The 25,860-nt window shown below is 31.2% G+C and overlaps 1 protein-coding gene and 1 long non-coding RNA gene across 2 annotated transcripts; one reads left to right on the forward strand and one right to left on the reverse strand.

The window, feature by feature from the left end:
* Positions 1-4,443: 4,443 nt before the first annotated feature.
* On the reverse strand, positions 4,444-19,276 carry LOC130665245 (UPF0047 protein YjbQ). The gene is made up of 3 exons (XM_057465599.1): positions 18,681-19,276; positions 18,457-18,593; positions 4,444-5,851 (listed from the first exon to the last, which is right to left on the reverse strand). Exons 1-3 carry the CDS (start codon positions 18,838-18,840, stop codon positions 5,636-5,638), a joined length of 513 nt encoding a protein of 170 aa, XP_057321582.1. The 5' UTR covers positions 18,841-19,276; the 3' UTR covers positions 4,444-5,635.
* Positions 19,277-23,831: 4,555 nt separating this feature from the next.
* LOC130665329 (uncharacterized) lies at positions 23,832-25,799 on the forward strand. Its single transcript, XR_008989539.1, has 3 exons — positions 23,832-24,426; positions 24,465-24,709; positions 25,294-25,799. It is a non-coding gene; the product is annotated as an uncharacterized LOC130665329 (long non-coding RNA).
* The last annotated feature ends 61 nt before the right edge of the window (positions 25,800-25,860 follow it).

Here is a 25,860-nt window from a genome sequence, read left to right on the forward strand (position 1 = left end):
AGAGAACATCTCCGTTGCAATGTAAGTTACTAACATATTGAAAGTGACAAATGGCGCGTTTTTTAAAATCCTAAATGTCCATTTAAAAAAATCATTTTTTTTTCAATATCAAAACGACAATTTAAAAAATAAAACCTTAATAAGCTCTACTGACCTTATATAACAATCTTCTTTCATGAAATTAAAATATTCTCGTTTACTCATCATCATTTAGATGCCCATTTACCGTTTTTTTTTTAATTTTCTAATTAGAATATATATATTATAGTAAATCAGTTACAGTAATTCTGTAAATAAAATATTTTTTAAAAACTTCGACCAAATGCTATTTAATTTCAATTTCAAATCAGTAAATAATTTTCTTTTTATCAATTTAATCCATTCATGAAAATCAGAGGGGTTACAATTAATGAACTTCGGAAAAATTTTTGACAAATATTTTATTTACAAAATTCGAAAATCCCCCCTGATTAAACAAGTGAATTCGACCGAATTAAAAATTTTAATTCTGTTATATTCTGTCGAATTCTTCTAAACAGAATTTAACTGAATTGAAAATTTGAATTTGAATTAAACAGAATAAAATCGATTTAAAAATTTCAAATTTGTTTTAATTCAGTTTAATTCGGATTCAGAACCAGAAATTAGAGAATTATTTTCGTATTAACCAGAATTAAACCGAATAGAATTATTTAAATTCGTTTTAATTTGGACAAATTCTGGTTTTCCTGCCGAATTAGACAGAATTGATTTTCAAGTTAGGTACCGAATTAACAGAATTTATCTGAATTAAATAGAATTACAAATGTAATTCTGTTTAATTCGATCGAATTCAGTTATTTAATCAGGGTTTATATCACGTGAACGAAGAACTTGAGCTTCTTAACTGAGAGGACGTTTTTTGTAGAGAATCAAATTTCCTAAAAAAACGTCATGTGCATTTTTACTGTAAATTACGTTATTTAGTTGATATCAACTAAAAACCCAAATTATTATTAAAAAAAATATTTTCAGAACCAATACAGGAAAAACAATTAGAGTACAAGTAAAATTTCTAAGGAGACTTCTGAAGAGTATTAAATTACCTAAAAAATGCCGCAAACGACGACTCGATAACTTGAAATGCGGCTGAGTTATAGATAATTGTAAAAAAAAATTCTAACTTTCTTATGCATTGTAAATGGGGAAACTTCCATATAAAAAATAACATACTTAAAATTAAAATTAAGGGCTGAAACTTGCAGGGAATTTTTTTTTTTTAATGTCTATAACAATATTTTCAAGTGGGAGTAAAAAAAAAGTCCTTCCAAACGAAACACACTTATATATATATAAATTGTAACGTAATATTTCATATCCTCGATCGAACTCGACGGAATTTACACATAAATTTTACTCAATTACTCAATATTCAAATTAAACAAAAATCGGGCTACGGGCCACAGGCTCCAAAACGACAACAATCAAGGGTTGCGGTCGAGGCCCATCTTGGCGGCTCTCCGACTCGCCACCACTCGCTCCAAAACTCCAAACTCGACTCTTTAGTCCACTCGTACCTGAGCAACTCCGAACTCAGCTAACTCACTCGACGGTATTCGCACAACTACCTCACTCTAATCTCCCACTCTAACTCGCACGCTCCACTCCTTCTCTTTCACTCTCACATTCTCGCTTCTCCATCCATTCTTACCTCCTCAGACATACAAGCCGTGGACTCACAGACTTTTCCGTAATGTCACTCCCCGTGATATCCGAAGTGAATCCATGCTCCACCTCACAGACGCTCCAAAACATACAACGTACCGTACACGTACTCCTCAGCACAGTCAACTTACTACACACATATACTCTACCGTATTGGCAAGGTGCGCGACGAAAACGACATCTGTCGACCGCATTAAATCATCCTCAAAAAGCACAGAGAGAATACGGAAAGTTTTTATAAACAAATAATTAAAATTTTTAAAGATTGCGAAATATATGTGTGATACCACATTTGAAAGGTGGAAAAATATAGAGTAGATTGTACTGAAAAAAATAAGTATAAAAAATTTTAATAAATACAAAATAAATAATATTTTGAACGACATAAGGTTAGCTTGTAATAATAATAATAACAACAATAATAGTCATAATAACAAATGAGTTAAAATAATTATAATTATAATTTTTTCAAAGTTAAAATTATTAATTTGCATTAAGTAAAGAAATTGAAGTGATTTAAATTATTCGTAATTTTAAATTTTAAAACTCAACAATTAAAAATACTTTGGGTTAAAAATTTGTAATTTAAAAAATTCCCCGTAATAATTTTTAGCCAAAGATGAATATCATGGATGGAAATGTATAAAACTTGCAATTACTATTTCTGTCAGTATTTTTGCAATTAACAACACAACAACTACTTGTCCTTATTTTTTAACATTGCTTTCATTTAACTATTCACAAGACAAGTGCGATTTAACGCGTATTTCGTCCACTGCAGGCGCTACAATCGATTCGATTGTCCCCACCCTATACTCCACACCTTGCCAATACTCTCAGCTCACCATCCACAATACTCAACTCGACACCTGTACTTACTCTAGCTCTCTCTAATACACAGGCTTACTCTTACTTTACCCCCAACTCCACTTCTTCGGCAATGTAACGTCACAATATTACATATAAATTTTTAAACGAATGATATTTTTGAACTCTACTCAAACAGGGTGCCACAACCTGTGCCTAACGGAGGTTACACGAAACACACACTTGCATCAAAAGTAAAAGTGTGTAGCACGTACACTCGTTGTCATTAATGCCTGGTCCCCTGCATGGCTAAGATTCTATAGTCTGGGGGACCAGGCATTAATGACAACGAGTGTATGAATAAACAAACGACAGATAAAAGTTACGTTCGGAGAAACGTAGGAATGAAGAACGTGATGGATGTATAATGTCCGTTCTGATAAACGTAGTCTCTGAATAAAGTTCCCTTCGACACACACACACACACACACACACACACACACACACACACACACACACACACACACACACACACACACACACACACACACACACACACACACACACACACACACACACACACTTGCTTCCGAGGACCTCAAAAAGTTGACATCTGATGAAAACTCGGTTTTCGAAAATCTGACCGAAACCAATAACTTCTCAACTTTTTGAAAATTTTCAATTTTCTTAGCGGGAAATTAAAAAAGAGCAAGAGGAATAGCTTCCGTTAAATAATAAAATTTGTAACAATTTGTAAAACTTCATATTTAAATAAAAGGAAATAGAACCATAAAATTATTAATATGAAATAAACTTTGATCAAATATTAATATGAGAATAGAATAAAATTTAAATATTAAAATATTTAATATTTAAATTAAGTAAAATAAAAAGTTTAAACAAAATAATACAATTCCCAACTTAAAACAAAATTAAGAGTTTAAACGAAATACTAAAACATTCAATTTACTAATAAAATTAAAAGTTTAAATAAATTATTAGAATTAAATAAAATGAAAGCATTTTGTTGAAATTCTCAGGGGCAACCAGTAAATAATATTGCACTTCTATACATATGTTCTTCAAAGATTATAAATTAGTGTTTATAGCCCATATAACAATTTTTTAAAATTCTTGAGCGTCTGCTCTCAAGATCGATAGGTGCTAGTGTCTTTTTCTACTTATGTGTCTTGCTGCAGATACTTGTGACCAGATTTAAATTGCAAGTCTAATGCAAGCTTTACACAACAAATTCGTGTCAGATTGTAACTCAATTCTGGAGGAAGACTTTAGTTGAAAATAGTTGCGCATGGCTTATTCAAGATCTGCTCAAGGCTCAAGGTCAATTTTGAGCCTTGAGCAAGCCATGCGCAAGTACCTGGAGTAAGTTACTGGTGCAAGAAATGCGTCAGACACTTTTTCATTGCACGTGTTCAAGATATCTTTAATATTCTTGCGTACGATACCATGAGCAAGACATACACAAATCTTGACTTAGGTTTCTTTATACACGATCTTGCGAAAGACACTAGCAGCTAGGGTTCTTACTCAAGATACGTCCTCCAGAATCTTGCTCAAATACGTATTACTAGGAAGATTTATCCATGATTTTTAGTACCTGGCAAATACCTGAGTATTATTTACTATATTAATGCAACAATATTATAATAAAATAAAAATTAGAGTACTATATAATAAAAAAGAGAAATCAATTATCAATTTATTCTAGAAAATAATTGCTTACATGAATTTGTCAATAAATTAAATAACTTTAATAAAAAAATTCTTATGGCTAATTAATAAGCACTGTATAGAAATAACTAGTAAAATTTTAAAAAAGAAACAATAATGAATGATTTAAATTAATCAAAAAATCCTCGATTGCATAATTATGCACTTTACTGACTTAATAATTTAAATCATTAACTTAAAAATTTTTAAATTAATTATTGGAATTTTTAAATTTAAGATTTTTCTACACTTGAATACTTGAATTAATTGAACTATCAATTAATTTAAATTAAGTAATGACCTTAATTTCTAATTTAAAAGTAACTAAACTATCATTAAATTTAATAGAAAATTTAAAATAAACGGAATTATCAACTGAATTACATGATTATGAAAAAAAAATTTAATTGTTTTTACAATAAATATTAACAATTGAAATTCGAATTCATCACAAAATATCTGAACAATGAATTATTTCTAAATCATTATCTTTACAACTCTGCTATTGTAAAATTTATTCCGCTGCAGTCAGTTATGCAAAAAAATTAAAAAAAAAAAGGTCATTATCAATGACAAAAATGAAAAACTTAACATTCACACCTTATCCTATGCATTCAACAGTATTAAAAATTTTGCGCCTGCACATTATCGTCATTTAAAACACATTATATCGATGCACTGTTATCGGCTTATTATAAATGCATTCTTTTCAACATTTGACACAGCTATATTTTATTTATTTATTCATTAATACTCTTAAACCTGGATAGTGGACAGATGTGAAAATCTATTCTAACGTTTTGTTGAGGTATCGTATCATGTTTCAATCGTTTTTTAATAAATTTTTGAAGAGCATTTTTATTTATAACCAAGTATGTGATTTCACACTATCCTATTAATCTCTGAAATCCGTAATTTAAAGTTGATTATCTCTGGTTTTAAGGAGTCAAAAAAAATTATATTTTTACCGTTATCTTGAGAATACTGGAAAGAATAATTAATAATTCCTCCTAATTTGAAAAATATCCTAAGAAAGTACTGTCTACAATATAACTATCTCAATACAAGATATTATATTTTTACTTGATACAATATCTTATAAAAAGTCATTAAACAAAGTCAAAGACAGATATGTGTATCACAAAGCCGGTGTTACTACTATACAATTAACTTAGCGCATTGTTTAGTAAACAATATAAACCCTTTGATACTTAAAAAATTAATCGAAAAATATAATTCCTATTGATTTTATTGTAATTTTTTCAAGTATCCAATTACTCTTTCAAGAAGTATACCTTACGATGAAACTGTAATTTAATAACTGCTAGCTTGATTGGCTAGGTGTTGAAATGCATCGTCGATGTTTTCCATAGTGATGGGAGGGAGAATAGTCCTAGCTACTTGTAGAAGCAATTGGACTAACAGGGCTCATAGGACTTCGTGTTGAATCTCTGAGACAACCAGTTAAAGTTACAATCAATTTTCTACTGCCAGCGTTATTCCTATGTTCACAAAACCATATGCCTTGCCAGGTACCCAAAGCCAATTTTCCATCGGTGATTGGAATACTCAGAGAAGAACCAAGAAAACAGGCTTTTACATGCGCTGGCTAGAATAAAAAAAAAAAAAAATTATCAAAATTATTGTTGTTACTCAAAAATGTTCTTAATATTAATTTATTGATTTTTTTTTAGGGATTCATTCATCATTGGGGTCAACGAGCCGAGAAAAATTTTTTTCAGCTAAACCAATTCATAGATCTGTTAGCAAATTTATTCAGCTTTAAATTGCTTCTTTTTAGTCTTGCACGACGTGATATCAGCCTTCAAACGAACAACGATCCTTTTGGCTTCAATCATCAATATCGCAGCTACCAATGATCGCACAGTAAATCGAAGGGCGGCTATTGGAAACTAATGAGTTCCCAACAAGAAACCTTTCATAATTTTTTATAAAAACGATTTTTATCTATTTTTAACATCCATTAGAAATGGATGGAGAACAAAGAATGACTTTTCTTAGTTTTTTAGTAAATTGACCGCTACTTTAGAAACATCGACGCAAAGACTAATGTTGCCAGGTTCTTTTGAAGCTCAATGTAACACCAATAACCCTGTAAATTTTCAGATTTATTCATCGAACCGTTTTTCCGGGGCGATTAATCGAATTTTACAAAACAATGAAAGGAACAAGTTTTGTTCCTTAAATTGAGTAATCATCAAAATGAAAAAATGATTTAAAAAAAAAATGGTTCCTGAATATTAATATTAAGTAACAAAAAAAATTGTTAATTAGCAAATGCGCTTTTTTGCAGTAAACATTTTTGTTTAAAAAACGATTTTTTTCTGAAAAATCGTCATTTTCATTAAGCATCTTATTCCCAAAAAATTTTTTTAAAAATCTCATTAACAATGCATTTGTTTATAACAATTATTTCAACAATGCAAGTCAAAATTTTCTTAAAATTATTATTATGTAGCTTTCAACAATAAAAAAATCTGAGCATCGGTTGGCCCTGCTGGCCAGCCCCTAAACTTCCCGCTGTTTTCGAGCTCTGAGAACTCAAAAACATTAGTATGAATACATTTTCGAGCTCGAAGTTACCTTTGTTTCTCTTTTCTTATGAGCTTTTCAAGCTCAAAAGGGTTACGGTTTATGTTAAAGTTTAAAAATTTAGAATCCAAAATAACGAATGAATGAGCGTTTTTTATATATTTATTTACAATTATGTTCAATAATTCGCTCAAAAATAAGTATTTACGTGATACGTTGTATCTACATCGTGTAAGTATATCGTGATACCAGCGAACATGACGATTTTTGAGCAATCACTTTCAATGACTTATATAAAGAAGAACATATTAGTTTTGAGTAATTATGTTCAGTAATTATGATGTTTTTTAATGGAAAAAGCAGACATAGATTTTACATTTATTATTCCGTCAACAATATCTCTCGAACAGATTATCTGATTGGGACGTTCTTGGCAGCAATCAAATGCTTTTATCGAGTTCTAGAGCTGATTAGGTTTTGGAATTGATCGATTCGATAGTTTCCGAAATATTCACGAAAAATGAAAAAGATTTTTTTCTATGCTTTCGTCGACAATATCTCTCGAACGGATTATCTGATTGGAACGGTTGAGGTGGCAATAGAATGCTCACATCGAGTTCTAGAGCTGATTAGATTTTGGGCTTGATCGATTTGATAGATTCCGAAATATCCACGAAAAACGCAAAGAAACGATTTTTTTCCATTCTTTCGTCGACGATATTTCTTGAACGGATTATCCGATTAAGACGGTTGAGGTGGCAATCGATGCGTTTTATTGAGGTCTAGAGCTGATGAAATTTTGGAAATGATTGGTTTATTCGTTTCGACGATATTTGCAAAAAAACCGTTTTCTACTGTTTCTTTCGTCGACGATATCTTTCGAACGGATTATCCGATTGAGACTTTCTTGAATGCAATCGAAAGCTTTTATCGAGTTCTAGAGCTGATTAGATTTTGGAATTGATCGATCCAACAGTTTTCACAATATCCAAAAAAAACGAAAAAAAAAATTTTTTTTTTTCGTATTTCTTAAATATCTCAGAGTTTATTTGACTAAATGGTCTAAAATTTTTTTGAAAATATAAGTTCAGAAGATATCTTTCGAATGCCGCAAGAAGTATCTAAATCGGTTCATTAATCAAAAAGATATGAGAGGCTTACATCCACACACACACACACACACATACAGACATCGCTCTGAAAATGTCAGAATAGCATCCTAGCACCTGCAAATGCCGACATATGATGAAAACCCGGTTTTTGAAAATCGGGGTGAAACCAATAACTTCCCGAATTTTTTGAAAATCGTCGATTTTCTCAGCGGGAAGTTGAAAATAAATTTTCTTGATTGCTTTATTTACGATTTTCATTTTTCAATGCCTTAGATTCACTCTGATCCCACTCTGGATACTTTCTGAAAACACTTTGAATGTACTCTGTATTCACTTTGGAAATACTCTGAGTTCACTCTCAAAAAAAGGCACAAAACCGTTCTGGAAATACTCTGGAGTCCGTATGGTTGTATCGTGTTTCCAGAATATTTCCAGAGCGTTCACAGAGTATTTTCACGACCGCAAGGATCTCTTGAACGAATGAACCGATTTTGATGGATGTGGTAGCATTCGACGCGGCTTATTAAGTTTTAAAACTGATCAGATTTTGGAATCAATCCATCGAGTACATTCCATACGTTATCCGAAAAAAAAATTTTTGAAAAAATTTTATTTGTGACATATCTCTCAACATATCGTACCGATTATGCTCAATTCCTCGAAAATTGTTGGAATTAATGAGCCGCTTCAAAGACCAACTCAAAAACTCAAATCGGTTTATCCGTTCAAAAGTACACGGCGAGAAAAATCTCGTCAAAACAACTGAACATTTCGTTACTACAGCTATACTATCTATAGTCAACTTTTTTTACGATATTCTGTACAGTCATTTTGGCGATCCAAGTATCGTCGCAGCGTAACGTCAAAATGGTAATACTATTGCCATTATAGGTATCCGAAGAAACGCTAATAAGACAATCTTGTAGATAATTTTGGATAAAAAAAATTAATGTAAATTGAAAGATGTCAAGATAAGAATACAGCCTCATTAACCATTTCTTATGATATGTTTCAATATTCAGGCTCAGTGACTTATATTGATTAATCAGTTATTTACAATAGTTAAAAAAAAAAAAGCTTTAAACAAATAATTTTACTGGTTAAAATACAAATAATAAGACATTTTTTAAAGCTGAAAATGTCAATCTGCGCTTAATATAAATCTATTAATTATAACAAAGCAAAAAAAAAAATTATCTGGAAGCATTAAAATTTTTTTACATTGGAAAATAACTATTAAAATCAGTCCGTAAAAACTATTGTGATTATACAATAGGTACGCATCTATTTCAATCAGATTATCTCAATTATAATAACCGAAAAGCTCGTTAATTTCTAATAAGAAATATGTGACACAACGCTCACAAAGGCTTTTTGGTGGTTAGCTTGACATTCGCTTAACTACGCAAGTTCCACGTTCTTAATCAACGATGTTACAATCCATCGTATCGTCAATATAACGATATGAATACGTATAGTGACAAAACGATAACCTATTTTGTCAAAATAACTGAATCTCGATGGCAACTTTCCGGAGTATATCTCAAATAAAGAAATGAATTCGCATTGGAGGACAAACATTGAATAGTTTATTTAACGATACTATAGATCATTAAAATAAATAAGGATGTTGTTAAATTAACTATACGTATTGCAATAATCAACAAATGAATAGTTATTTTCACAAACAACTGTTTGACTATACTTTGAATCGCTAAAATGACAAAATTTTTCTCGCCGTGTAAAAAATATTTACATACATACGTACGTACGTACACACATACATACACTCGGACATTATCCTGAAAATAGTCAGAATAGCTTCCTAGGACCTCAAAACGTCGAGATCTGTTAAAAATTCGGTTTTCGACAATCGGACCGAAACCATCCAGGTAGGAATCGCCAAGGCTGACTATAGGCCGAGCCTTGGCCCTATTGTAACTTGTCAAGCTTCGGCAGCTGACCATTGGCCCAATGGTTTGATTACGTTAAGCCAAGTCTTGGCAGCTAACCATTGGCCCAAGTCTACGCCAAGGCTTGGTCCAATGGTTTCATTAAATTAAGCCGAGCCTTGGGTAGTGACCATTGGCCCGAGCCTCGGCCAGGGTCAGGCCCGGTAGTTAAATTTTTGTTAAATTGAGCCTTGGCCGCTGACCAAGGATCGGCCGAGGCTGGGTCTGATAGTTTAATTTTTGTCAAGCCGAGCCTTGGTCATGACCATTGGCCAATGCCTCAGTATGGGTTAAATTTTTATTTAATATTAAAATTATCAACTTTACATGTATCTATATATATGTATATAGAGAAGACCAGAGCATAACGGTCTACCGAGTATACAATTAATATCAAGAGTTGAAATTTTCTAAAAAGTAAAATTATTTGATACACAATAATTTTCATTTAATTAGTTATTGCTATGTACAAAACTTTAGTTAACACGAAATTTGTATTCTTGGCGGGAAAAATGGGGTACCCTTTAAAAAAGTTGAAAAAAAAAATTTCTGAAAGTTAATCAAATTTCATTAAATTCAAATTTTGTATATGTAATATACATAAAGAAAAATTACATTTCACATCATTGGTGGATACGATCGAAGGCAAAAAAAATTTTTTTTTGTGGGGCAGAGAGGCCCCCCTCCAAAAAATGATAATTTTTTTTTTTTAAATTGTTTTTATCATTAAGAATGTATTTCTTTCTCTCGACAACTAAGTGTGGTTTTATAATACTCAAAAAAAATTTTTTTAGGTGTAATAAATCGTTTCCCCTCGATTAGCTTAATTACTAATCGTTATTTACTAAAAAAAAACAATTCTATATTTTTTATTTGTCATTATTTTGAACCCAAAAAACGTGTTTTTTAATTTTTTAGATTACAGATTATTTTGCATTATTTCAAAAATTTTATCACTTAAAAAATAAAATATTATTTTCGAATATTTTTAGTGGCCGAATTTGCCCCAGCTACAGAGAATCAGCCGAAAAATGGAATAATGTATAAAATTTTTTTTAATTTGACGATAAAAATATGAAAGAATCATTTTTTCAGAATTTTCGGATGGTCCATTTGGCCCCCCCTCCCCTTTCCTAGTAGTGCTACTTGATCCTACTCTCAATTTATTCATTAATATCAAATCGTAAAATTACAAATTAATAAAAATATGTCATTACTCATCAGACAATTTTGTTCATTAAATAAAACTACATTTCACCTCATCTTTACGATTTAATATTTTCGAATTAAATTGTATTTAAATAATTAACAAGCGAAAAAATCATGATTATCGGGACATCAGATTTAGCACAGTCGATAGCCTCCCGGCCTAGTAACCAGAAGGATCTCAGTTCGAACCCTGGTAGCCCCAAAATAATTTTATTCGTTATTTCCCATTAATTCAGTAATTAGTCAATTACACTCCAATGTAATGTCGATAAAAGTATGATCAAACTTTTTTTTAATTATATTTATTAATTTAAATAATAATATTTTAGATCGAGCATTGGGTGAGCCTTAGATTTTTCGCTTCCCGAGGTTTGGCCGAGGCTTGATTTTTTGTTTCCCAAACCTTGACCAAGGCTCAATTTTTCGTTTCCCAAGACTCGGCCGAGGCTTCATATTTTATTCCCCAAGGCTTGGGACATGGACATCATCCAAGGCTTGGACCAATGCTCACCCAATGGTTCAGCCAAGGCTTGACCAAGGCTTGCGCCAAGGCTCGGGACTCTGGCATGACGACTGGCCAAAGCCTGGACCGAGCCTTGGCCAATGGTCCCTTCCTACCAGGGCAATAGCTCCCCGAATTTTCGAAAATTTTCAATTTTCTTAACGGGTAGTTAAAATAACATCTTTCCAACACTTTTTTACTGCGCCCATTAAGCTCTTCCTCACACAACCGAAGTTTTAATAAGCCGTCAACGTCTATTGAAAACTCGATTTTCAAAAATTGGACTAACATTAATAACTTCCTGAATTTTTGAAATTTCACGATTTTCTTAGCTGAGAGTTAAAAAAGACGTGTCTAATAATATTTTTTTGACAAAAACAACTTTCTTTCTTGGTAGTAAGCAACTAAACAAAATACTTGAATAAAGTAATAATTTTACTTGATTGAAGAAAATAATTACTTGGCACTTAGTAACTAAAATACTTAAATAAAAAAATTTTTCTTGAAAGTATACATTCCTTTCTCTCAGTATATATTACTGCTGAATAGACAGCCCACGAAGCAATGAAGGGGATAGCCATGTCCAAGTATCAAACAATTCCACAGCAAGTCTGAGCTAATTCATCTTATTACGTCCTATTAAATTTTATAATTTTCGAAATAATTTTTTTTTAATTCATAAAAAAATTTTATAACACACAATTAGTCAAGCGAGCATCAAAACATCTATTAACAAAGAAAATCTTAGAAGTGGGGAGAATAATGCGTGCGCTGACCAAAGTGAAAAATATGGAGGGGCAGATAAGAAAATTTTGGGCCCGAGGAACAAAGAAAAGTCTCACTCTCTTTCGGCTGCATTCATCAAGGTGCGAGCAAGTTATTTTACAATGAAGAAAAAGAAAAGTGTTGGCATAAGTTAAACTAGTATGAGTACTTAATTTGAAGTTCATCAGGTATTTACACACAGAAAAAAAAAATCTTGACTCAAGAAAATTTTTCTTCAACCAAGAAATTTTTCAGCGAGTGGAATGAAAACCACAAATTTCTTGAACGAAGTGAAATAATTTCTTGAATTTTAAATCTTCAATTAAGAAAAAAAATTCTTAAGCCAATACATATTTCATACTTGGTCCAATAATAGAATTACTTGTTTTAAATACTTGCATTTTTTAGCATAATAAATATTTTTCTTAACCTGAGTATGTTACTTACTTAAACCAAGAAATAAAATTATTTAGCTCGAGAAAATTATACACTTAATTAAAGAACTATAATGTTTTGAAACAATAAACGGTACGAGCTCGAACTAAAAATAAAGGGAGTTGGTTTAAATAATTTAAACTCTTGGTTTGAGTATAGTGTACTTTCTCTGACCAATCACACGAAAAACCTCAAACCAAGATTACTAGAGTCTCAAGCCAAGAAAGTTTTCTCTTGGATTCTCACTCATAGATGCTCCCTCCTTCGCACCCGAAGGAATGAATACTCCCCACTCTCTCTCTTTCTCACACTAGCACAGCAAATGGATTTTGAGTTCACCTTTTTATTTTAAATAAAGTAAAAATTAAATAACCAAATTATATTATTACAATAAATTAATTAATTAATGTAATTACATAATATTGAATAATTTCTCAATTTTTTTTGTAATTAAATTTATTTTTTTTTTTTTTAAACTTTTTTATTTTTATGTTGAAATTCATTTATGAACGATTCATACGATCCGTTCAGTATTTTGGTCAAATGTCAGAACTAACATTTTTCTAAATTATTGGCGATAATATTTGTAATATTTATTCTGTGTTTAGGATTTAAAAATGTGACTGACCATAAGCCAGTGTAGCTTAGTATATGTGGGCAAAGTAAACACAGCCTAGCAAAGGCTGGGATGGCTTAGTTTGTAAAGCTCTCGCGTGACGCCGAATCGATCTGGGTTCGATTCCTCTGTTAAGCGATAATTGTTTTTTCTCAATTTGTTTTAAATATTTAACTTAATGCGAAACTTGCCTATCCCTTATATTTGCTTCTGATATAGTATTTATTTGCTTCACAGCATTGTTTGTAATATTTAAACATAAAAAAATTGTTCAATAAAAACATGAAAAAAAATCTGGGCGTCGGTTGACCCTGCGGGCCAGCCCCAAAACTTCCCGCTGTTTTCGAGCTCAAGGAGCTTGAAAACATCACAGTGAATATATTTTCGAGCTCTTCGAGCTCGAAAATGCTATTACATGGAATCATTTTTTTATGAGCTTTTCAAGCTCTAACGAGTTACGTTTTATGCTAGAATTTGGAAAGTTACGAATCTAAAATCATTAATGAAGAAGCGGCTTTTAAATTTTTATTATCGATTATGTTCTCTGAAATAAATGTGTTCAGGCAGAAATCAATGTCAGTCATTAAAATCAAGATTTGAATGAGTTTTGACTTAGGTCAGAGCAATAATATATGGAATATCCGAAAAAAACATTAAAGAATGTGTTTTTCAATTTTTTGCTGACAATATGTTTAAAACTAAGGAACAAGTTATATGACATTATCTGATGATCGGAAGAGACTATAAAGAGAAAGAGTTGGTATGATTTCAGACACATTTTAGCACATTATATTTTGATTTATCTGGAAAAAATAACATAAAATGTTATTTTTTTAACTTTTCAGCGCCGATATCTTTTGAACTAACCCATACAGGAAGCCCCAGAGTTGAACGACGGGGCCACGTCTGGGACATTGTTGGGAAGCCCATCTTGGCAAACCTATACTGTCCCATGCCCGGGCCATAACTGGGTAATTAGTCTTGGCCATTCCAATGATCACCCAGGCTTGGGTCAAGGCTGGGTAACCTAGCCTTGGCCAAGCCTAGAGTCACCCTAACTTGGGCCAAGTTTGCGTAACCGAACCTCGGCCGTTGGATGGTAACCCTAACATGGGCCAAGACTGGGTAACCTAGCCTTGGCCAAGCCTAGAGTCACCCTAACTTGGGCCAAGTTTGCGTAACCTAACCTCGACCGTTGGATGGTAACCCTAACATGGGCCAAGACTGGGTAACCTAGGCTTGGCCAAGCCTAGAGTCACCCTAACTTGGGCCAAGTTTGCGTAACCGAACCTCGGCCGTTGGATGGTATCCCTAACATGGGCCAAGACTGGGTAACCTAGCCTTGGCCAAGCCTAGAGTCACCCTAACTTGGGCCAAGTTTGCGTAACCGAACCTCGGCCGTTGGATGGTAACCCTAACATGGGCCAAGACTGGGTAACCTAGCCTTGGCCGAACCAATGATTACCCGAATTTAAGCCAAGACTAGGTTCCCCTGCCTTGATCATTCAATGGCAAGCCAGATTTGGGCCAAGGTAGGATTATCCAAGTTCGGCTATACCTATAGTTTCCCATCCTTGGGCCAGAATTGGTTAACCCACATTTTTCATTAATTATTCAATTAACTCATTATTATGGTTTTTTAAATTAATAATTATTTATTTTTGAATTAAAATAAGTTTTAATTAATAAATATTATAATATTGCGATTAAATTTATTTACAACTAATAATTGAAATATTTTTTAGTTCGTTGTTATTTGCAATCAACAACCGTAATTTAATAATTTTAGTTATAAAAATTAATTTAAGTAAGAAATAACTCATGAATTTCTACAATAAATGTTATTTTTAATATTGGTGGTAGAGCAAGACAATTCAACTGGGTTCTTGATAAATAATCAATTAAATTTAATAAATTTTATTTTTTAAAATTATGTAATTATAATAAAAATAATACGAAATTATTATTTTTTTTCTTAATCGAAAATATTTATTTAATTGCTTTTTATATTTCATAAAACCAAGTGGTTGTAGTAAAATGAATAAGTACAACATATAAAAGTTTCGGTTCAACATTAGTAGGTTCGTCCAGTAGCTACCGTTCAAACCTAGAGATCAGAAGGACGGCAGTTCGCGCCCAGAGCCCAGCAGAATTTCCATTGAGTTTTTTCACATCATTTACCTCACTTAAATAGTTTAAACGTTAATGATCACAAACTCTATTAGGATAATAATAATAAAATTATTTTTAAATTAAATTTATTTGTTTTGTCGATGCATGGGCCAAGTCTGGCAAGCAAGCATGGGCCAGGTCTGGCAAACAAGCATGGCTCAGATCTGGCAACCACGCATGGGCCAGCCTTGGCAATGATGCCTGGGCCATTGGTAACAACCAAGCCTGGCACCCTGTTATCATCCCAGACTTTTGCCAAAGCTGGGCCAAAGCGGGTTTACAAGCATGGGCCAGAGATCGACAGCATTGCGCCAAGCGTGGTCCATATCTGGCCCCGTCGTATTTTCCTGTATGGGAATCAACCGATTTTGACGTTTGAGGTTGCAATCGGCGCGTTTTCTTAAATTCTAGAGCTGATTAAATTTTAATATTGATCGGATGAGTCACTTCAAAGATAATCGAAAAAAAACCGTTTTTTATCATTTCTTTCGCCATCGATATCTCTCGAACAAATTAACCGATTGAGATGGTTGAGGTGGCATTTGACGCGGCTTATAAAGTTCTAGAGCTGATTAGATTTTAAAGTCGATCGTTCAAGTCGTTTCTGAGAAATCACTAAGAAACTAAAAAAAAAATTTTTTTTTTTTTCGTAATTCGCCAATATTTTCGAGTCTGCTTGATCAAATGATCTGAAATTTTCAGGAAAGTTGAAGGCCAACAAGCTCCTCCGATTGCCACCTCAACCATTCAAATCGATTCATTAGTTAAAAAGTTACAAAGAGTTTACACACACACACACACACACACACATACATACACTCGGACATCATTCTGAAAATAGTCAGAATAGCTTCCTAGGACCTCAAAACGTCGACATCTGATGAAAACTCGACTTTCGAAAATCGGGGTGAAAACAATAACTTCCCAATTTTTCGAAAATCGTCGATTTTCTTAGCGGGAAGTTAAAAAAAATAAAATTTTTTAGCTCGATAAATTTATTTGCTTAACTAAAGAAATTAATTTCTTGGCTGAAAAATTTTTTTTTGTTTGCGACAAAAAAAAAATTTCTTGGCCCAAGAAAGTTTCTTCTTAGTTTAAAAAATTTTTTTTCTTAATACAAAAATTTTTTTTTTTAGCTCAAGACATTGTTTCTTGACTCGATAAGGTAACAGTCTTTAGACAAGAAAAAAATTTCTCGAATTAAGAACAAACGTTCTTGACCCGAAAAAAATAATGCTTTAAACCAAGAACAAACTTTCTTGGCCCAAGGAAGTTTGTTCTTGGTTTAGAACATTATTTTTCATGGTTCAAAAACTTTTTCGTTTCAGCTCAAGAAATTTTTTCTCGACTTAAAAACGTAACAATTTTCAGCCAAAAAAAAAATTTGTTGAATTGAAAAAAAAAATCTTCTCGAACCAAAAAAAAAATTTTCGAGACCAAGAAAGTTTTTTCTTGGTTTAAAGAATTTATGTTTCAAACTAAGAAAATTATGTCTTCCGCGAAGGAAATAATTTCTTGATCCAAATAATTTTTTTAATTCAATAAAGTAAGAAATTTCGCTTGGTTCAAGAAAAAAATTTCGAAGACATTTTATTTCTTGGTTCAAGATTTCCTTTTTTTCTGTGCACAGAAAAACAGGTATAACGAAAAATAATTAAAATATTAAATAAATTTTGAAATGTTCAGTTTAGTAATATCCGAATTTTAAAATTAAAATTCAAACACGTGCAATTTAAAATTGAAATAGCAAATAAAACTTCAAAATGTTCAATTTAGTAATGTTAGAATCATAAAATAAAATTTTGAACACGTGTAATTCAAAATTTAAATTTTAAATAAAAATGTAAAATGTTCAGTTCAGTAATCACAGAATTATAATAAAATTAAAATGCGAGTACGTGTACTGTAAAATTTAAAATACTAATGTGTTATTTTTATTATAATTTTGAATTTTTAAATTAGAGTCGGCTGATTAGCCACCTAATACTTTTATTATTAATTATGAAGAACTGATTTAAATAAGGTACCGAAAAATTGTATAACTGAAAATAATCTAGTACTCATCTCAAACAGTGTTATCAAAGAATAATCTCTCAATCTTAACAATTTTGTAATTGAGTTGACAATATAGTTAGAAATTAAAATTAAAATATCGTTTCATTAATTTAAAAATAAACCTATCCTCCTTAATAAAAGATCTCTGGGGTTCCCGGTCTATAAGCTCCGGCTTGGGCCAAATACCCACAAAAAATTCATTTATGTCGACTTCTGACATAACAATCTTAAGCACCTTGTTTTAAACAAGTATTGCCACAGATTTATTTAAGGTATCCTACGGAAGTATTTTACCTCGGACTTGCTCAAAACTGATGACGCAGACTTTCTGAAGACTGAAGATATTATTTTACGTAAGACTTCCTTAAGAATGCTACTAGTACAATAGTAGATATTGATCTTTTCTATTCTTATAAGTATTATTCATAATATAAGCTCAAGAATAACATTTTTAGCACCCTGGCGGTCCTGATTCACCGTGACTTAAAGTGAATCACGGTCAATCACGCTAATAGGGTGAAATGACGGTGATTCACTGTGAATTGCAGTGACTCGCCGTGAACCTCCGTGAATCACCGTGATTCCCGATAATGTCAGCGTAAGATCAAGGTGAGCTCCCATGGCGATTCACGGTGGGTCACGATGAAATCACGGTGATTTTTCATAGTGATTTATGGTGAGAGACGGTAAAATTTTTGTGAGCTCTCACGATGAGTTTCGTTGATCTCTACAGTAATTCGGGGTAAAATCAAGGTAGAATCACGGTGATGTTTCATAATCGAACAATGGAGATTTACCGCGATTCGTTCAAAAATTTGATTGAGTTTTGTTTTCATAACTTACCATATCGTCAGGTCCTTCACAACTATGTCTATACGGCATTTCCTCAGGAATTATTTTATTCAACATCATTTCCATATCATCTCTTACGTCGGGATCCCAACTTTCATTAAGTGCTAGGCTTGCCGAAGTATGAAGAACTACAATGTGAACAACAAGTTTATCTATGTTAAATTGTTTATAAAAAGTATTAAATAATGTATTTTAAATCTTGGATCAGTAGTTACTTTGGATATGACATAGACCAACTGAAAATTGACTAAGCTCCGGAATTTGTCTCAGTATTTCCTCTGTAACAAGGTGAACACCTCGATGTTGAGGCCGGAGATTTATTTTTCTTTGAAACCAAGCAGAGCCTGTTTGTATACCTATATTTGATGAGGCCATTATAAACAAATGGCTCAAAGTTTGTTAAGTCAATTATCCTGATAATACAAACTCACTAAAATTTGTTAAAGTTTATCGACTGTGTTTAGTTGAATCAAGAAAAAACAAACCGATTGACGTAAATTTATGATAAATGATAAGTTTATATGGTTACCCAAAGGTAACTAGATCAGCTATAGAAATGATAGTGAACACAGAAATGATATACAAACACTCCATTGAACAAAAAAAAATATCTTTGTTCGACATTAAATTTTATAAGCCGTAAGAATGCATTTTTCTCGAAGTAATTTCGATAATGGAAAAAGTTAAATTTTAAATCTAACAATTAATAATAGAATATAACCTGAGTATTAAGAGCTATTCAAAAAGGTTAAGACTGACGGCAATTTATAACATTGAATACATATAATCATAGACTATGTTTTTATAGATTACGGAAAAATAAGCAGGCCAGTAATAGAACAAGGTTACTGGAATAGGGAGGTTTAGTTGTTATGGCTCTGCCTGTGGGGATAATTGTAGAATGTAAACAAGCGAATTTACCAACCGTTAGTAGATTCGCCCGGGAATATTTAAATTTTCATCAATTGAATCATCCGTAATTTGTTACAGTCAGTTTTATAATTTTTTGCAATATACTCTCTGTATTGTCATTGCGACGATCGTTCCTATAACAGTTCTCGATTTTGGAGAGAAGAGTTTGAGACAGCAGATTGATACAACTTGATCTCTCTTCTTCTTTTTTTGACATCTATTCCATAGCTATACTACAACAATAAATAGAAATTTTGGGAACGGGTTCAAATCAGCAGGGCCATAAGAAGCTATATCTCGACTACTTTCAAGATGATGCTTAAAAACTTAAAATAAAGTAGTTGATTTCAATAAAACTCCGTAGTCCTGCCTAAATAAACTGGGTGTCTTCTCAGGAAGGCAGGGGAAGAAACCACGTCCCCTCTCGACCAACTGTGGTATGTCGACCAATACATGAAATTGGTACTATGGGCAAATCCATCCAAGCCAGCATAAGGAAAACCGAATGCTAGGATTTGATGGGCACGGACTCGTAGTGGCTGTTGGTTCGGCACCCACACGCTAAAGACCTTTGATCCTTAGGGTTATAACATATATATATCCGCCAATATTGAGCTTGCTCAATGTTTCGCTTTATAATATTGTAGTAACTAGTAATTTAAATTAATATCACTCATACTACAATAACAACACACTTAAATTATAAATAACAACACAACAATTAACAGCAGTAAAAGAAAGGCAAGAGATATATAGTTTATTGAGATACAAGACGTACGTATGCAGTTAAGCTGTCAATATAAGACTGACTGATTTTAGTCGCGCTTCTATAAAACAAGAGAAGAAGGCATTTGTTTTCTAGTTATTCAAATATTTTAAAGATCAGTTTCACATTCGTTACAATATTATGGTAGAAAGGAAAGGATTTCGCAGCGCGAGTATGCCCAAAAGGGTGTGGTATCGGCCTCCAGTCGGCGGAGGTGGACTTAGGTCCCGTTACATGAATTAATTAATTAGTCCTGCCTAAACGACGATACTTTTTTAATATTATACAATATTAGAAAAACTTTATTATCCGCTACGTAATATGCATGTAGCTATGACCAATATTTAATTTTAGTATTATAATTTTTACAGTATTTGAGTTCTTTTTACACTTTTCTGGGTAATATAGTTCTAAAATTTTATGAAGTAAATTTATAATCTTATAATAAATTGTACTAATTGATATATAAATGAGTAATTTATGGGAAATTCATATAAAACATAACTTATTAAATTATGGGTGAATTTTTTGTTATTTTCAAATAAAAATCACTCTTTATTTTATGATAATGTTTTTAATTTCATCTACCGAATTTTAAAGAATGGATCAAAATAAAAATATTTTGTAGAAATTTATTTTAATTAAATTATAATATTCTACTGTCATAAATGTAGTCAACTTAGACTCCTTAACAGTGATAATTTTCGGATTAGATTGCAAATTTTATTTTCCGAAAGTATTTTTTCATAATACCAGTATCAAAACTTAAAGTTTCAGTGTCTTGACAGCCAGTCGAAACAAATTAATTTCAAGCTGATGCGGCAAACAACTGCTAGCGAATTCGTAATTCACAAATACGTGCATATACAGCGGACAGAAACATGTGTGTTTCTTTCCTTAGGAAGAAACACAATTGTTTCTGCCCAGGGTTAATTTGCAGCTTGATTACTCTCATTTGTTTGCTTTTCACTTCAGTTTACTAATTTAATTTTTTAAGTGACAGTTTGAATTAACCAAATAAAATTACTAAAAATGAATGAAAATAATATTTTTGTCTCATTTACTACTCAATAAGTGACTGAAAATAACAGATTTCTCATTCTTTAACAGTTCTCCGCATCATCGACTTGAAATTAACTTTCCTGTTTGGAAAATTTCATAGAATTCTATGAGAAAAGATTTTGTCTAATCATATATGATAATATATGTTCATATACATGATCATATATGATTATATATAATCATATATGAAGTTATATATAATCATGCATGATTATATATAATTATATATGACCCCATACATAATTAGATCTGATCGCACCTGGCTGTTACAAGCCCATATATAAGTCTATATATGATCAGATCTATTTATATATAAGACTATATATAGTTAGATCTGATCATACCTGGCTGTTATGACCCCATATATATAAATATACAAGTCTATATATGATCATATCTGATTATATATGAGCCTATATTTAATTAGATATGATCATACCTGGCTGTTTTAACTCCATATATAATCATATATAAGTCTATACATAATTAGATCTGATCAGACATGGCTAATATAAATTCATGTATAGTCGTGCATAAGTTTATATATGATTAAATCTGATCAGACTTTATTGATATGAAACCTATAAATATTTAATTATGTATATAGTTCCAATAAATATATATATATGTATTAAATAATATGACAACTTTTTAATATCAACGTTATTAAATTTTTATTCTGTCAACTATCAATCAAACTTAAATCCCCAATACTTAAAAAATGTTCAAAGGTTTCGGCAGCAATTTAAAAGTATAAAGTATCAATTTGATTATTTGAGTTAAGTACTGCCATAAACTTTTCTTTACTATAAGTGTAGAACACACTAGAGGATCAGACTACAATCCATCGATAACCAAAGTTAAGCAGCATCGGCGTGGGACATTAATTGGACGGGTGACCTCGTAGTAAAATAGTAGTCAACGGATAGTAATTTTTTTTTTTTTATTATTTAATTTTAACCGACATTTATATTTATAAAGACAATAAATCCTAATTAAATTACTTAATTAATAATTTACAGATATTCTAAATGAGATTCTAAAAATGACTATATTCGTTCATGCATGGTTATATATAATCATATCTGTACAATCAGCGGCGGGTATTCATACCGTACCCGGTTACAAGCGTGCCTTGCACATCTCTACTATTATCACTCTACCGACATACAACTCTCTTAAATAGATTTCTATGCGAAAATATCAATACTAAATATATTTATGTTGCAAAATAATTCTATGTAAAATTATCTCTATGTAAACTTATTCTATTAAGTATAAATATATGCGAAAATAATTCATGTCCAAAATATCTCTATATTATATATCTCTATGAAAATTAAGTCTCTACAAAATTTACTATAATATGACAGAATTAGGTGTTAACATATTAATATTATGGAATTTCTCCATAACTATACAACTCTCCTTAATATTTCTCTATTCTGTATATCTCTATGACACAACAATTCTATGAAAAAATTTTTCTATTTAAAAATTTTTCTATGTTGACAAAAGTCAGTTTCATCACATCTCTCATCAAAAAAAAAACTAAGTTTTACGAATGATTTTGTGTCTTACCATCAGCAATCACGTGGCGCTACCATAAAATTCCAACAACTATACAATAATAATGATAATGATTTAAGTAATTGTAATTTTTTCTTTTTAAATGTCATTAAATTTGAATCCTGACTTTGTCAGTATTTTATTATAATTTCAAATTTAATGACATTTGAAAAGAAAAAATTATAATTACTTAAATCATTATCAATATTATTGTATAGTTGTTGGAATTTTATGGTAGCGCCACGTGATTGCTGGTGGTAAGACACAAAATCATTCGTAAAACTTAGTTTTTTTTTTGATGAGAGATGTGATGAAACTGACTTTTGTCAACATAGAAAAATTTTTAAATAGAAAAATTTTTTCATAGAATCGTTGTGTCATAGAGATATGCAGAATAGAGAAATATTAAGGAGAGTTGTATAGTTATGGAGAAATTCCATAATATAAATATGTTAACACCTAATTCTGTCATATTATAGTAAATTTTGTAGAGACTTAATTTTCATAGAGATATATAATATAGAGATATTTTGGACATGAATTATTTTCGCATATATTTATACTTAATGGAATAAGTTTACATAGAGATAATTTTACATAGAATTATTTTGCAACATAAATATATTTAGTATTGATATTTTCGCATAGAAATCTATTTAAGAGAGTTGTATGTTGGTAGAGTGATAATAGTAGAGATGTGCAAGGCACGCTTGTAACCGGGTACGGTATGAATACCCGCCGCTGATTGTACATATATAAACAGATCAAGTTATGTATGATCAGACCTGGCCAATTTTTGGATCTGATCATATATAGACAATTAGGCATGATCATATATGATTAGACAAAATCTTTTTTCATCGGGAATCCATTAGATTCCCATAAGTTCCTATAGAAATTTTATAAGAATGAATGAGTTCTATGAGAAGTGCTATAGTTAAGTATAGGAACTTATACATACAGCTATAAGAATCTATCGGATTTTTTAGGCAGGGTTGTTTCTTCCTGGCTGCTAAAACTGAATTTTGAAATTCCGATGCAGGTAATCATGAAAAATATAGTGTGTGACTCAGGATGAAACACGATTTCAGACTACGAATGATGTCAGCCCTCGCCTACGGCTTAGGCAGTAACTTCACTCTGATCTGAAATCGTCTTGTTTCATTCTTAGTCATACAGTATACTATTTTGTTCGCGATTGAAATCCTTGATCAAAAGAAACGATTTACAATGTGTTAAAAATCCATAAGACGATCGATTCAAAAGTATTCAAAGTATTCAAAAAAGCATTGAAAAGTATTTAAAATTTTTTTTTTCTAATCGTTTTGAATCGTTTCTTTTAATAAGGGAGTATTAATTCATTTTAAGTTGCGTTTTTTTTCCATATTTAACTGTTATTTCAATGTGTTTAACATTCTAGAATTTTTATCGATAGTATTTTGTTTCGCAAATTTGTATTGATACATAGTTTTAGTTTATTCATTAATTTATTTTTCGACAAAATAGTCTATACGAATACTTGTTGCATTTCGAATATTTTGCTCGGACCAAGTATCTTTTGGATGATGGCTCTAGCCTCCAAATTTAAAAAAACAACATTCCATACTAATTTCAACGAATACAGAAGTAGTCGTTAATACCTGATATTCAAGGTTACTAGAATAGGGTAACTATAGTTACCCTATTCTAGTAACCATGCTGATATTGGGAACTGACAAACTGGATCACGCAGTCTGGTGGTAAAAAATCAAACTAATGATAGCTTACAACAGTCAAGTAAATACACAGTAAATGCATGCTATTAACATCATCAATAAATTTTATACAACAAATTATTGATTAAGAAATAAAAATTAAAATAGAAATTGGAATATTTTCAGAACGTAAAAAGTTAAAAAATTGAGTATTTTGTGCAGTAAGAAGCTTCGGAGTGAAGTAAGAAAAATTTAAACGCGGGTTTTTATAAATTTCACGTATTTATCATTTTTTCGCGGTTTATTCCACATTTAATTAAATAGCCGACAAATAAAATACGTTCGGGGTCATGTAAATTTTATTGTTTTGGGTTATTACCCGTCCAAGATAATTTGCTTATGAAATTTAATAACATTTCATTTATTTACCCTAATATCACATGAGTTACGCATTTAAAGCTGGGCCGTACTAAACGAATTTTTGAATTTTACTTTTCTTTTAATTTATTGATCAATTGTGATTATAGAAATTTTTATAGCTTCCGAAAAAATGTGTAAGACAAACTTTTTCGGAAGGTTTTCACCATTCGAGTGACGTAATTATTCAAAACGTAATTAGAAAAGTAAAATTCAAAAATTCAGTTAGTACTGCCCACCCTTAAAAGTGTAAGCTATCGTCTGACATGTTTTTTAAGCCACGAATTTTCGGTTAATTTTTGCTCAATTTGACAGAAATTTCACTGCAAATTTTACTCTTTAATATTTGCTGACGATTTGCCGTTCAATACTGGACGTAGATTTTTCTAATTTGGCGTTAACTTGCAGGCAAAGTGGCTGTTCCCTGATAGCCACGTTAACCACAAGTCAACCAAGCTACTACTGTATTCTGAAGCCAATTTAAAGGAGTGTTGGAGAGCAAACTGTTACTGTCAGACAATGACATTAAGTTGATTGAAAGTTTCACTTCAAATTTTTCTGTCAAAAATAATTAATGATTCGTAAAAAATTAATAAAAATATTGATCAAGATTATTTTTTCATCAAATTTGTCCTAAAAATATCCTATAATTTGTCACTAAGTCCCATGTATTTTCCCGCCATGTATCGATAGTAATTCTTTCTTTTTATGGTCAAAAGACAGCCTGCCAGTAGTTTTTTTGACATCAGCGAATGACATCATGTTAAAATCTTAAAAATGTCAAAAATTAAAATAGATATTATCAAATGTTTACTTGTTTTAACTTTTATCTCAACGATCTGCTTTATTTTTACTATGAAAACAAATTAATTAGAAGTAATATCATTAATTTTACTTGAATTTTTTAATTGAATTTCGCGCGATATGTTGGCCAAATAAGATGTAAAGTTAAAATAAAACAAATTTATAACTTTT

The sequence above is a fragment of the Microplitis mediator genome, chromosome 1 (genome assembly GCF_029852145.1).
Source record: "Microplitis mediator isolate UGA2020A chromosome 1, iyMicMedi2.1, whole genome shotgun sequence".
Classification (NCBI taxonomy): Eukaryota; Metazoa; Arthropoda; class Insecta; order Hymenoptera; family Braconidae; genus Microplitis; species Microplitis mediator.

Excerpts from the sequence above, each read along its gene's own strand:
- LOC130665245 (XM_057465599.1), bottom strand. The coding sequence starts at position 18,840 with ATGGCCTCATCAAATATAGGTATACAAACAGGCTCTGCTTGGTTTCAA. Across the intron at positions 18,594-18,680 it reads TGGTCTATGTCATATCCAAA|TTCTTCATACTTCGGCAAGC; the intron begins GTAACTACTGAT and ends TTCACATTGTAG. Across the intron at positions 5,852-18,456 it reads GTGAAGGACCTGACGATATG|CCAGCGCATGTAAAAGCCTG; the intron begins GTAAGTTATGAA and ends TTTTTATTCTAG.